This window comes from Ochotona princeps, chromosome 20 (assembly GCF_030435755.1).
Source record: "Ochotona princeps isolate mOchPri1 chromosome 20, mOchPri1.hap1, whole genome shotgun sequence".
NCBI classification, from domain to species: Eukaryota; Metazoa; Chordata; class Mammalia; order Lagomorpha; family Ochotonidae; genus Ochotona; species Ochotona princeps.
In genome coordinates this window covers 9,459,124-9,473,983 of record NC_080851.1, presented here as the reverse complement: position 1 = coordinate 9,473,983, position 14,860 = coordinate 9,459,124, and the positions used below count along the sequence as shown (strand labels likewise).

The 14,860-nt window shown below is 40.8% G+C and overlaps 1 protein-coding gene across 1 annotated transcript in view; it reads right to left on the bottom strand.

The window, feature by feature from the left end:
- Positions 1 to 14,860, bottom strand: part of ANKIB1 (ankyrin repeat and IBR domain containing 1) — a 76,287-nt gene that overhangs the window by 59,031 nt on the left and 2,396 nt on the right. Inside the window, exons 2-3 of the mRNA XM_004582518.3 lie at positions 10,938 to 11,220; positions 1,908 to 2,208 (exon numbers count right to left, since the gene is read on the bottom strand). Coding sequence (XP_004582575.2) covers positions 1,908 to 2,208; positions 10,938 to 11,125 — 489 coding nt within the window. The 5' untranslated portion in view covers positions 11,126 to 11,220. The remainder of the gene's footprint in view (positions 1 to 1,907; positions 2,209 to 10,937; positions 11,221 to 14,860) is intronic.

Below are 14,860 nucleotides of genomic sequence, written 5' to 3'. Positions count from 1 at the left end.
ATCTGTTGATATTAGCATAGCCATTTGGTAGAAAAATAAATAAATAAATAAAAGGTCTGGCTAAAAAAACCATGGAGTTTTACTCTGTCTATGGGAGGTATGAATTTGATGCAATAAAATCCAAAGAAGAAAAAAAAAAACAGAAGAATCCAAGATAGGCTCAGGTATCAAGACTGGTCAAAGGAGCTGGCATTGTAGCACCGTGAGTTAAACTGCAGCCTGCAACGCCAGCATCTCACATGGGTGCCAGTCTGTGTCCTTGCTGCTCTCCTTCCGATCCAGTTACCTGCTAATGGTCTGGGAAAAGTAGCAGAAGATGATCCAAATGTCAAGACCCCTGCCACCTATGTGGGAAACTCGATGCAGCTCTGGTTGCAATGGCCATTTGGGGAGTGAAGCAGCAGACAGAAAATCTGTCTGTCCTTCTCTCTAACTCTGAATTCCAAGCTATATAAACCTTAAAATAAATCTTAAAGAAAAACTAGGGCCTGGCGACGTGGCATAGCAGCTAAAGTCCTCACCTAGCATGTGCCAGGATCCCATATGGGCACCGGTTCTAACCCTGTCTACTCCACTTCCCATCCAGCTTCCTGATTGTGGCCTGGGAAAGCAGTCAAGGATGACCCAAAGCCTTGGGACCCTGCACCCGCATGGTAGACCTGGAAGAAGTTCCTGGCTCCTTGCTTCGGATCGGCTGAGCTCTGGCCGTTGTGGTCACTTGGGGAGTGACCCATCGGACAGAAGATCTTCCCCTCTGTCTCTCCTCCTCTCTGTATATATCTGACTTTCCAATAAAAATAAATAAATCTTAAAAAAATTCTAGCTATAGGGATAATGGTAGCATAATTAATGGAAATAAGGGAGTCGGGGGAAGCTAACAGGTGGAGAAGGCTGGAAATGCTGCATCTTAGACAGCTGGTGGCCTAGATGAGGAAGTCAACCCAGCAGCAGGGCTTGGCGTAAGAGATTTTACACACAGCCATGTCCCTGCACACCTCAAGGGTCCCAGCAAAACCACAGGGGTAGTAATTTTATGTTGTAGAAAAAAATCATTACAAGGAAAAAAGGAAGTTTTAAAACAGACAATGGGCCACAGGAACCTACCTGTTTAAATGATTGAACGTACATATGAAACTGTCAAATGATGACTTCATCAACTTTATCCTTACAGAAACATACAAAGAATAAAACATAGGAAAAAAATGATTTCTTTAACCTTAAATGTTAGACACTGAAAATAGAATATATCTTCAATCACAGACTAGTAGAATATTAGTGCTAAGAGAAGTTTTGGAGGTAGCTTTGAGGTTATTTATGCCACCATCCCAGAGCGGACTTTCAGAGAGGTCGAGTGACCCCACTAGGTCTAGCAGATATTTACAGTGAAGGCCAAGGCCAGAAATCAGTGTTCTTTCCACAGCATTATGACCTCTAACCTTTAAACTATGCATGGTACCAATGAGCTCTATGAAAATTAAATGGAATTACACAGATGTTAGTTTTTTTAATCACGGACATTTTTATAGTCAGATTAACAATGATGTATAAATGTATGATCAGAAAAATAGTATTTAAACTACTAAGCAAAGTCTAAGTTACATGACATCACTTGAATACCACAAACTAATACTCTAAGAGGTGTAGTTTACTAGTGTATGATGGGAGAATATTTCACAAAGTTTGTGGAAAAATGAGTCCACTCCATTCCAAAGGCTAACTGTGTGTGAGAGTTCTCGCCCCTGTAATAATAAAATAAATGATCTGCAAGTGGCCCTGGTTTTTTTTCACAATGACAGAAAGGACAAAAATGATTAATTAAAAGACTGTAAAGACAATTGAAACAAATGCCGATCACTCCACAATACTGAGACACACACTGCACAATGCAGAGTACCCTCAAGTCTTACCTCGACACAGGCTTTCATCCCTGAGGCCGCAGCGTAGTGCAGGGGCGTGTTTTTCTTGTTATCCACAGCATCAATAGCTGCTCTCTCATACTCTCCCTGGTCCAGTTTTGCTCCTTTCCATCTTAAGATCATCTGCAGACAATCCGCTCTTCTGCAATCATCTTCCGCGGGGCGTGCTAAGCGAGGATGAAGGGCTCCTTCAGATATCATAATTTGAGGTCCCATACACAACAAATGCATAGATGTTTCATTGTGCACATTCCGCTTATTTGGATTTCCATCTCTACCAAAAAGAAAAGTCCTAAAATGGAAAGGAAGCATGAAAACCACTTTTTTCCTACCTGGAAATATGTAGAAGGTAACAAATTCAAAAGACAAGCTCTATTTTTCAGTTGAAAAACCAGTTGCTACTGAGGAGTTTGGGTCACAAGAGGTGGAATGACTAAGTACCACAGCTGAAAACACAAAAAATCTCCACTCTAGAGTAACAGCACTGAAAAAGAGAAAGAAATATTTCATAGTAGTTGCTAATGAACAGGAAAGGGAAAAGAGGTAAAACGAAGGAAAAAGGAGAAAAAAGAAAACAAGAAGAAAAGGAGTAGGAGAACAGGAAGGGAGGGCAAGCAAGGGTAATTTACAGATGAATATGTCAACTCCACACTTACGAGGGGACGGTGAGCATTCCACAACAACTGTCTTCCTTTACCTTCCTTGCTCATATTTCTCCTTGCACTTATCTATTTAGTAAGAGTGGTGACCCCTGACACAACGACAACATGTAATGCACGAACCTTAAACTATGGATTAAATCTAGAAAAAGTTACTCTACCTGAAGTTCACTAAGTAGCTGTTGAAACAATGAGGCACATATTTATAAACAATATCTTGGTTTGCCTGAGTTGCCAAGACAAAAATGCCTGTAAATTGGATAGCTTACAAACAGCACACAGTTCTTACACTAAGAAATTACATTTTCTTCTCACAGATCTGGGGGCTGCACAGACAGGCCCCAGGAGTCAGTGTCTGCTTACAACCATCCCTTAGAGGCCTTCTCCGTGGGGTATCACGTTATAGGAAATGAGGTGACTCACGGACAAGGGTTCTTTTAAGCAATCCTAGTGACGAGTGCGCCAGTCTCATAACCTAACGATGCCAGAGGTCCCATCTCCTAATAGTATCTCCTTGAGGGCAGGATTTTAATATTATAAAATTTGGGGGAGGGACAAATATTTTACACCATATCACAGAATATATTCATATATTCTTAGGCCATACTTTCTGTGGGGAACGAATTGTAGTTAGTTCCAGAAGACCAAGATCGAATTCCATTGTGACAACCTTTACCAAAGATAGGTCTAGGTGATCTGTCTTTGCCACTGGCAAGTCTAGATTTAATAGTCCTTAGTTCCTACCATATTCTTGGGCTAGGAACATAGGGTTAATAGTTGAATCGATCCAGTGGCTCTAACAGCACATAGGCAAAAGGGCCAGAAAAAGCCCACTACACTGCTGTCAACCTATGGCAGAAAACACACATACAAATGCACCATGAAGTAGGCATGTAAATCCTGCATCTGAAGATAGCTGCTTTTTCATGTATTACGGAGATTTGAGACCTTTAGGATTCCTATATCCATGTCCAGAATAGCAATGGAAAGAGGAAGCTACACCCTAAATCCTAGTTACAGCTGCACTGCTTTTAGGATAGTTTAACTTAGTTTAGAACATATGGTTGTCACAGGAAAAACAAAAACAAGACCAAAACCTGAACATAAAGGAAGGAGCACAGCCTGTTCCACCAGCCCCAAGCTGGTCAAGCTGGAAAGCTCTTACCAAAAAACAACTCAGGAGAGGCCCAGCTGAAGACCAGAATTACTGATAGAGATTTTGAATATGGCTTCCATTTTAGTCAACTGTTGAAACCTACCATAATCCAGTTATTATGAATTCAAGGAAGTGTAATTGTGAATTTTATCAGCTGTTGTCATTTCCCTACTTCCTCACTGTCACAATGCAAGCAGACAAATCAGACGTCACTCTACACACATTTGCTCTGCCCAGTAGGTCAGCATGGTAAAGGGAACAGAGCCCTCCACCAAAGATATCTCAGTCCTGAACCCTGATTCTTGTGAGTGTACCTTCCATGGTAAAAGAAGCCCTGCAGATGTGTTAAGGACTCTGCACTGGGGGATGATCCCAGATTATCCAAGTAGATCCAATGTAATCAAGGATTCCTGTGAGGCAGAAAATAGACAGGTGTTATGCCATGGGTTTTAAAGATGGAGAAAAGGGACACAACAAAGAAATGCAGGCACATTTTTAAAGATTTATTTCTTTGAAAGGCAGTTATAGCAAGAGAGATGGGAAGGGGATATGGGAGGCAGGTGTGTGTGTGTGTGGTGTGTGTGTGTTTGTATGTTGTGTGTGTGTGTGTGTGATGTATGTATGTAGAGGCAGGTGTCTGTGTGAATGTACATAGAGGCAGGAGGGAACTTTATATGCTGGTTCACTTCCCAAATGGCCACAATGGACAGACATGGATCAGGCTGAAGACAGAGCCAGGAGCTTCATCTGGGAATCCCATGTGGGTGGCAGAGGCCCAAGCACTTGGCCCATCTGCTGCTTTCCTAGGCTCATTAGAGGGAGCTGGATCAGAAGTTGAGCAGCTACGACTCCACCAGTGCCCACATGGGATGCCAGCACTGCAGGTAGTTTTTAAATGCTGGGAAAAAAGTGAAGACTTTCTGCCTCCTGATCTGTAAGATAAATACACACTGTTCTAAGTCATCATGTTTGTGGTAATTTGAGTCAGCAGTAACAGGAAACTAACAATCTAGGAGGGCTCACAGAACAGTCTACAGCAGACTTCTTTCTCTCTGCAGACAGGAGGGTAAAAAGGAAATCTTATTCTTCAGTATGAATAAATTCTCCTAGGAAAAGATCCTGGGTCCCTAGCGTTCAGGATCGTAAAATGTCTGTACAGGAATGACATCATCTAGGGTTTTGCAACGTGGAAAATGTTTCCACAGTGCCAGTCTTCACCTCCTCCCGACTTTGCTTCCAATGTAAATACATAACTCTTGGGAGGGAAATCTGAACTCCCAATCGCCACTCTGTCAAAATATAATTTGGAAGATGCATCTGCACAACCCAGATCCCAGCGTTCAGTAGAGTAGGTTCAGATTTTCTTCATGGTATTCTTGATGACCACAGTGCACTCCAGTGCCAGCACTTCTGTTACGTGGCCCAGGAACTGACCCTGGCTATCTAGGCACATTCCATTCAAATTACACTTCACACTAAGCTCCCCTCCCCGAGCTGAACTCCCCTTCTCAGTCTTCAGGTAGCATCTTAACTGTGTGACTCATTACCTCCTACCACAGATACTTCCTTAGGTATGTATCTGTTTCCCTCTTCTGTCTATATGGGCATCTAAGGCACAGCCTGAATTCCCACCCTGTAACAAACACGTACCAACACCATGCTGCAGTTCTGACAGAGGAACTGCATGCATATGAAACCTGGACTAGCGACCTGAGATGGGAACCTCTCCAGGTATAGAGTACCAATCAAGAACAAGGCAGTGAGTGACAGATGGCTAGATTGTATTCTTAGTTGTGTCACTTTCCAGCGTTAGGATCTTGGACTACAGCTATACAACTGCTCATAACAACTAATAACTTAAACCCACTGAGTGACCTTGTTCCTGGCAATTCATACTAGAGGAAATACTTTAAAAATCTGTAAGTACAATGATATTAGATCCAGTGCCACTTTGAAAAGAAAAATTTGGAAACTAATAAAATGCCTGATAAAGAAGAAAAGGAAAAACATCATGCGAAGTGTAGTCATTTACCAACTTACCAATGTTTATAACTAAGTGAATACATAATAACATAATTTAATTACCTGTATAATCCTCTCAAAGTATGTGAATAAAAACTAGAAGAGAACACGAAATAATTCTAATAGCTGTTTAAGAGAGGCAGGGATATGAATAACCTTGTTTGGTTATTCAGTCATCATGTTGCTCAGTAACTACTGAATATATTTTTCCTATGACAATAGCTGATAAAAATTTCCAATCATACTTCCTTAAATTCATTATAACTGGATGTGGCAGCTGACCAAAACTAAAGCCATATTCAAAAGCGCATTTAAGATTAGTAACTTCTCGGAGACATCATTATCAACAGAAACAAATTTCACTTTCTTAAAATTTAGGAAGAAATTATTAAAAAGAATTCAGACTCGGTGCTATTCTGCACAGCCACATTTATCTGTTCTTGTGTATCCTCATTTCCAGTCTGCCCGTTATTCTCTTGGACTTTGTGCAGGCGAACACACCTCCTCACTGGGCAGCGTGCCAGTTCAAGGGAGTGCTCTCAGCGTGTTCTCCGCCCCTCATTTTCATCCAGACGTCTCTGCGGTTGCCCAACAGCAAAGACACAATCAGATACTTTGCTAACCGTTCTATCTAAACCCGCTAGATTCCAAATGGTCAAACAAAATATACAAAGTGTATCATTCTGAAGATAATGTATCAAAATTACTTTATACTGCCTCAAGAAAGATTCTCAGATTTATCAGACGCAGTCCCATACTTGCATAAACATTTTGTGTTAAACTATTCACAAAATACTGGCTCACATTAGTGTTTTCCTCTCATTTGTTTAAATTCAAAGTTGATTCTTCCCTGAAATAAATAAAATTATAAACAGGTAATTAAGGCAGAGCCCTTTCTGTAACTATGTTCATAATTATGCAGTGTTTTATGCTGTATGTACAGGGTTAATTCTGAACAAGGGGAAACAGACAATTAGCAGGAAATTATAGAAAGAAAAATATTGACCTAAGGGGGAAAGAACTTCATCCCTTTCATTTGACCCCAATAACTCATCCAAGAGCCAAATATTTTTCTAGAGGCTTCACCATCAATAATCAGAAAGGGCCAGTTTATAATTTTTACGTTGGCTTTTCCACTCCAACATAACTTTATTCCTAAAACTATGCTGGAATTTTATTCTTTTATATAGTTAGGAATTTCCTAAGAACCAAATTCTTCAATTCCTTGACTGCTTCTTATCAACATACACTACCAGCTTGCAGCGAGTCAGTTTCTGTGAATTGTGTAAAATCCACCAGGGAGGGGCCTGGTGGCGTGGCCTAGTGGCTAAGGTCCTCGCCTTGTACATGCCAGGATCCATATGGTCGCCGGTTCTAATTCCCGCAGCTCCACTTCCTCTCTGTCTCTCCTCCTCTCTGTATATCTGACTTTGTAATAAAAATTAAAAAAAAAATCTAAAAAAAAATATTAAAATCCACCAGGGAAGCCATGAAGTTGCATCAGAACCCAGATAGCAAGTAGTGGCAGGAGCTTCATCTGGTTCCTCTGGCTACAGACACCCAAGCCCTTGAGTTGTCCTCTGCCGCTTTCCTAGGTACATTAGTAGGGATCCTGGATTGGAAGTGGAGTAGTGGAGACATGAATTGGCAAGTATATGGGACATTGGCACTGTCAAGTGGCAGTGTAACCTGCTATGCTATAATGTTGGCCCTTCCATTTTTTAGAACAACTATCTTATTTCCCAGTCACTATATAATCACACCTGTTTCATTAAAACCTACTCTTATGGAATTGGTTGAGCACTCACTGCTGAGTAAGTTAGGCATCTTGTATTAAAAACAAAACAAAACAAAACGGCCCTGTCCTTACACTGTCGGCTTCCACGGGGCAGCTTTTACTACATTCTTTTGACAGAACTTAACTCCTAAAACGCAAGAGTGAAAAAACGAAAATCAACAGAGACTCTATCTTAACTCATCCTTAAGGTCCACAGACCTTAATATTGCTATGTTTTTACTAAAGACATACTTTAATGATATCAAATAGAGGCTCCTTTTATTTCTAAAGAAGCAAAGGAAGCTATTCTGCAGGATGCAAATGAAGAATTATATACCCAAATTATAACAGTGAGTTTAACATCCATGTCTTTTTGCTACATGATTATCACTGTGGAGCTGGTTTCCCAGAAGCCGGTGGTATGAAACCATATATAGTCTGGGTTCAGACAGAGGCAGAGGTCAAGCACATGCTGAGCGTTAAGCTTTTTATATCATCTTACCTGTCCAGAAGAGGAAATGACACTGCTATTGCAGGGAACATGAGCTAAAGGAAAAGGGACTACAAAGCAAGGTTTTATTCTAAACAGGCGCTTTACTTTATGCTACTTCACCTAGGAAAGCAGTGGAGAGTGACCTTGCCATCCAGAGTCCTGCCATCCATGCGGGAGACCGGGGAAGAGACCCAGGCTGGCTCAGGCCTACTGGCTGTGGTCATTTACGGAATGAATAAATGGATGAAAGACTTTCTCTTTGTCACCCTGCCTTTAAATAAATATAGAAATATTTTTTTAATGACTTATTTATTTTTATTGGAAAGTCAGATATACAAAGAGGAAAGACAGACAGGAAGATCTTCTGTCCAATGATTCACTCCTCAAGTGGCCACAATCGCTAGAGCTGAGCCAATCCAAAGCCAGGTGCCAGAAGCCTCTTCCAGCTCCCCCATGCGCATGCAGGGTCCCAAGGCCTTGGGCCATCCTCAACTGCTTTCCCAGGCCACAAGCAGAGAACTGGATGGGAAGCAGGGCCGCTGGGATTAGATATAGTGTTCATACGGGATCCCAGTGCATGCTAGGCAAGGACTTTAATTGCTAGGCTACTGCACCAGGCCCAGAAATCTTTTTTTTTTAAAGGAAGTCCTCCCACTTGAAATGCATGGATAAAACTTAAGGACATTTTATTAAGTGAAATGAACCAGACAAACAATTTCTGCATTATCTTACTTACATGTACAATCTGCAACAACTGAACTCTTAGAAACCGAATAGAATGTGGTTTCCAGGAATCAAGGGATGGGATGGATAAGGTGGAGAGATGTTGGTCAAAGCATACAAATGTTCAGTTGGAAGATTAAGACAGTTCTCAAAATACATATAGTACAGTGATTTCAGATGATCATGAGCTGTATGCTTACAAGTTGTTAGTAGTTCATCCGATATGTTTTTGCCATACACACACACACAATGGTTAAATTATGTGAGGTGATGGACATGTTAATTAGCCTGATTGTGGTAATCAACATATATATAAATCAAAATGAACAAATACATCAAAATATCACATTGCACATCTTAAACCAATATGATCTTTTAGTCAGCTATACCCAATAAAGCAGTGGAAAGAATGATCTGCGATTTGCTATGAACAATCTAAATAAATGTCAAACAGAATACACAGATTAAAAACTAGGAATATTTATATCTGGGGAAGGAGAGCAATAAAGTAATTTCTGATTCTAATTTACTGTGTTAAAGGCTTAATGAAGAAATCATGAGCCACTGCTCTCCAAACAATCAAGAAAAACTGAAGCTTTCAAGCTTTAAAAAATATTTTTCTTTAATTTTTTTTAAATTGGAAAGCAGATATACATGGAGGAGGAGAGACAGGAAGATCCTCTGTCCACTGATTCACTCCCTAAGTGGCTGCAATGGCTGGAGCTGAGCCAATCCGAAGCTAGGAGCCAGGAGCTCTTCCGTGTCTCCCACGTGGGTGCAGGGTCCCAAGGCTTTGGGCCGTCCTCAACTGCTTTCCCAGGCTACAGGCAGGGAGCTGGATGGGAAGCGGGGCTGCTGGGATTAGAACCAGCACCCATATGGGATCCTGGTATGTGCAAGGTGAGGACTGTAGCCACCAGGCTATTGTGCCAAGCCCAGATTTGAGTTTTAAAAACCTATGTATAAAGTTGTGTGTAAAGCACATAATCAAATTATAAAACTAATCCACACTTGCAGCTAGGAAAGAACAGAGGCCTGTGCGACTGGCCGAGTGGCCTCCCGTCCTGGACCCTAGCTCCATGCTAACACAGACCTTGGGAGGCCATGAGGAACACTCACACACCTGGGCTGCTATCCACCAGGACGGGGGCACTTTGGTCCTTGCTTCTGCCTTTGATCTTTCTCCACCCTCGTTGTTGTGAACATCTGGAGAGTAAACTAACAGATGAAAGAAATCCCTCAAATAAATAAAGACTTCAAAGAATAATAATTTTTCTATCAGCTTTTAAAAATAGTGAAGTTATTTGGTAAGTAGAGAGACTGAGCTCTCATGTACTGGCTTACTGCACAGAGGCTTGTAACAGTGCCAGGCTGGGCCGGAAGCCAAGGAGCTGAGACCAAGAACACAGTCCATGCCTCCTACAAGGGTACTAGGAACCCGAGGATTTGGGACATCACTGACACCCATGTAGGAGATAGGAAAGGAGTTCCTTGCCTCTGGCTCTTGCAGGCAACCTGGGAGTAAATCAGAATACGCACGCTCTCCGTCGCTTTCAAATAAATAAACAAATTTAAACACTCATTCAATAGAAGGACAACTATGTAATGAAGATACATTTCAAATTCTTAAAAGAACCAAGAATACTGACCAGCTGAGTGTTACTGAAACTTTTTGATCATAAAATCCTTTATAGTTCTCAAAATAATATTAATTATATGAACATTTTAAAGTTAAAAGAATCATATTTTTTAGAACTAAGTGAACAGGGCTTGGCAGCGCGGCCTAGCGGCTAAGGTCCTCGCCTTGATCCCATATGGCCGCTGGTTCTAATCCTGGCAGCTCCACTTCCTCTCTATCTCTCCTCCTCTCAGTATATCTGACTTTGTAATAAAAATAAAATAAATCTTTAAAAAACAAACAAACAAACAAACAAACAAAAAAAAAACTAAGTGAACAGAGTGGTACTATGTTTCATGCTTACAAACAGCCTTTACTGTCTGCTGTGACAGTGAACTCAGTAGCAGGAAAGTAAGAAAGGAGTAGGACAACTTCAACAAAGCTAGGATTGTAGAGGTGAGAGCAACACAGACTATGGAGCGTACACTGCATGTCAGGCAGCAGAAGAGAACATAGCACATCAACACTTCTCCCTCTCACCAGTGTGCTCAGTGGCTCTGCAGTACTACTCACCCTAATATCCTATTCATTCCGTGTCTAGCAGCATAGTGGAGTGGAGTATTGTGCTGATAGGGCTCCCCATATGATGTATTTGGATCAAGGGATTCTTTCAGCTGAGGGTTGTTTTCATATATTTGGCAGGCCAGGTTTTCATCACCATTGATGAGCGCTTTACGGAACTTGGTGGTTGTGTTTCCCATGGTGTTTTTTTTTTTTTTTTCCTGATAGGCAGTGGCACTTTAACTGTTCCTCCTTCAGCTGCTTCTTGAATGCTTCTGTGACATGGTTTCACATTCTGATGGAGAAAAGTTATTCACATCAGTTTGTAAAACACCAATCAAAACAGTATCATATCCTAAAGAAACAACATCACAATGAAGAACACTAATGAAGTCTGGGAAGCACACAGAAGTGGATTAAGTTATACTGAACTTTGCAGAATTCATCTTAGCCACAGATACAAACAAAAAACCCTGGAGAAATTTTTAGTATTGTCCAAATTAACTTCTTGTTAAACTGTAACATTTTTCTCATGATGCAACTAACTGTTGAGCTGTCAAGGACCGGACTTTGCACTACAAGACTTATCTACATATATATAAACTTCCTGCTTTTCTCTTTAACTGGGCAGGAAATGAGCCTCAGTTTTATGGTTGCATACACTTAGCAAACTATTAACATTGATTACAAACATGGTGTTTCCACCTGTTTAAGACTACTAGTTCTACCAGAAATTCAAACAAGGCCGAAAACATGAAATATTTAAGAATTCTTTAGGAGACTACAACAGTCATGTGGGCCTTTGGTGCTGCAGCAAGCGAGACGGACCCGGGAGGCCACAGAAACACTGACCGCGGTGCCCGAAGCCCTTGCATTTGCCCACTATCTGTTCACTTTGAGTACATTATTCACCCTCAAAAAGCCTCAGATTCCCATCTGGACAGCAAGAAAGACAATCGTTTCTATAAGGAGAGTAAACGTTTATAGAATATCTGGTATACGCTCAAACAATTGTCACTGTGTCTAGAAGTCATTATTCTCATGCCCACAAGTTAGAAGCAAGAATGGGGAACTGGACACTGTGCTGCCTGGCATCTAGATTGGCATCTTCACCACTGGGCTGAACGCCCGCACCTCTGTATTCTTATCTATAGCCACAAGTAAAGGAAATCACATGAACTTCGGGGGTCCCTCCCGAGGAAATGAAAACTTGCGGTTGCTGTGGTGTTATCTTCCCTGATAGAATACTGCTCAAATTATAAACAACGTTATTAGAGTTCTCAATTAGATTAATTGGTAACACAGTTTCTTTGATTTACAAGTCAGCACTACTTTATTAAAATGCTTTATAAGAAAATATAATTTGTATCCAACCTACAAAGAAATATCTAAGAATGTAATGTTATAGTTGTTTAAAGTAACAAGATATTTTTAAAAACCAACAATACTCTAACTGTGCATTAAATACCGCCTTTCCTAATGTTAAAAAGCATAATCGCACCGAGAAGCCTTTTTGTGGCCTTCAGTTATTTTTAAAGTCTATTTCTCTTTAAAGATTTGATCAATAAGGTTTGAAACTCACCAGGAAATACATAATTGAAAACAGTAATGGCTCTATTCCCCTTAGTTCATCTGACAAGTCTCGCTTGCCTAAGAATTTGCCGGATGTGCCCCTTCATGGTTTTCACAGCCGCAGCTCCTGGTACCTGAAGTAACTCTTCTGTGTTTGCTTCAACCAAAAATCCTTGGGGGATACCTGTCCATGCAACATGTACTACATACGCAATATTTATTTTGCTTTTTTAAAAAAAAGATTTATTTATTTTTATTACAAAGTTGGATATACAGAGAGAAGGAGAGACAGAGAGGAAGATCCTCTGTCCGATGATTCACTCCCCAAGTGAGCACAATGGCCGGTGCTGTGCCGATCCGGAACCAGGAGCCAGGAACTTCCTCCAGGTCTCCCATGTGAGTGCAGGGTCCCAATGCTTTGGGCCATCCTCAACTGCTTTCCCAGGCCACAAGCAGGGAGCTGGATGGGAAGCGGAGCTGCCGGGATTAGAACTGGCGCCCATATGGGATCTTGGCAAGTTCAAGGGGAGGATTTTAGCCACTAGGCTATCGTGCTGGGCCCTACATATGCAACATTAACACAAATACTTGTAACATTAGGTTGCTATCTCATTTCTTTGTGGGAGACCTTACTATAAATGATAAATGGTATCTGGGGGCTGGCATTTGGTACAGAAATTTAAAACACCACTTGGAAATGCCTACATGGAGTGATGGCTCTGCTTCCGCACCAGCTTCCTGCTAACGTGTCCCCTGGGAAGCAGAGGTTGAGGGCTCCAGTACCTGGATCCCTACTGCTCAGGTGGGAGATCTGGACCGAGCCTGGCTCAGGTCTGGCTACTGTGGGCAGTGGGAGAGTGAACCACAAGATGCAACATCTCTTTAAGGTTTTCCTGCCTTTCAAATAAGTAAAAATGAGTAAATATAGATAGTATCAAACAAATATTTCAAGAGCTCATTTTTAGTACAAAAAAACAATTGAATTTGTACACTGACTTTATACTCTGGAAACCTGCTAGATTTCACTTAGTTTTAGCAGCTTCTCTTTTCTGTTTTGCAGACTTCGGTGGCTGGTTATCTAAAGTAACTTTACATCATCTGTAAAAACAGGCATGCGGGCATTCATTTGGGAAGCAGATAGTGCTCACATCTGCTGATTTACTCCCCAGATGCCTGCAACAACTAGTGCTTGACCAGGCTAAAGCCAGGAACCAAGAACTTGACATTCCGGGCTCTCATATTGGAGGCAGGGGTCCAACCACGTAAGCTATCGCCTGTTCCTCCCACGGTGTACATTAGCAGGAAGCTAGAATAAGGTGTGAAGTTAAAACTTTAACAGGTGACTCCAAAGGAACGTCTTAGCCACGAAGCCTAACACTCTCCCTGTGTGCATCTCACTTTTTTTCTTGTCTATTGCACTACCTGAATGGATTTTAAATTAGTGTACACAAGTTTGAAGACAAATAGAACATCTGCACAGAATCAAGGCATCTCTCTTAAGCTAGTTAATAAACATAACACAAAAAATTACAATTTTAATATGGATGACAACAACCTAACCAAGCAATCAAATGGTTAACACCACTTGTAACATATTATGGGTCCTCAAAAAGTTCATGAAATTATGCATTATGAAACTATATGGATTTCAAAATTTTTGCACCAAAATAAAATTCTCTTTTAATTTCATTCTTACACAAGCTTGATGACACAGTGACATTATTTATCATAATTCGATGAACTGAAAAGGTATATAAAACATACTCCTGAGGACTTACACATCTTCAAATATGATTACCTTATTTAATGTAAGAAATTATTAGAATGTCAAAACAAGACACACAGAATCACTGGCCAGTGTTCTCCGCTCAAGGGGCAGGCCAAGGCAGGAAGATGGATGAAGGCTGCACAAGCGGCCAGATTAGAAACTCAGGAAAACGACAACTAAATGCTTCCTGGAATCCCAGACTAGATCTGGAACAGAAAAAGACATGAACGGAAAACTAGAAACTTCATATTAAAATATACATGGTAAAGCTGACCCTTGGTGTCAATATGTCGGGACCACTGAAGATGCCAAACTCCATACACGATCAAGTCCTTTATTTAAATGCTGTAGTTTTGCAAATAATTTGTATATTCTTCGGCACACTTTAAATAATCTATAGGCTATTTATAGTAACTAATACAATGTAAACAGTTGCCATAGCATACTGGCTAAAAAATAAGAAAGAAAAAGAGGTCTGTATAAGTTCAGTACAGTTGCAATTAAAATATATATTTTTGATCTTCTAGCTCATTGAATACAAGAGATGCAAAATTCACGGATACTCAGGTTATTACAGGCAAGAGCACTGTTTCAA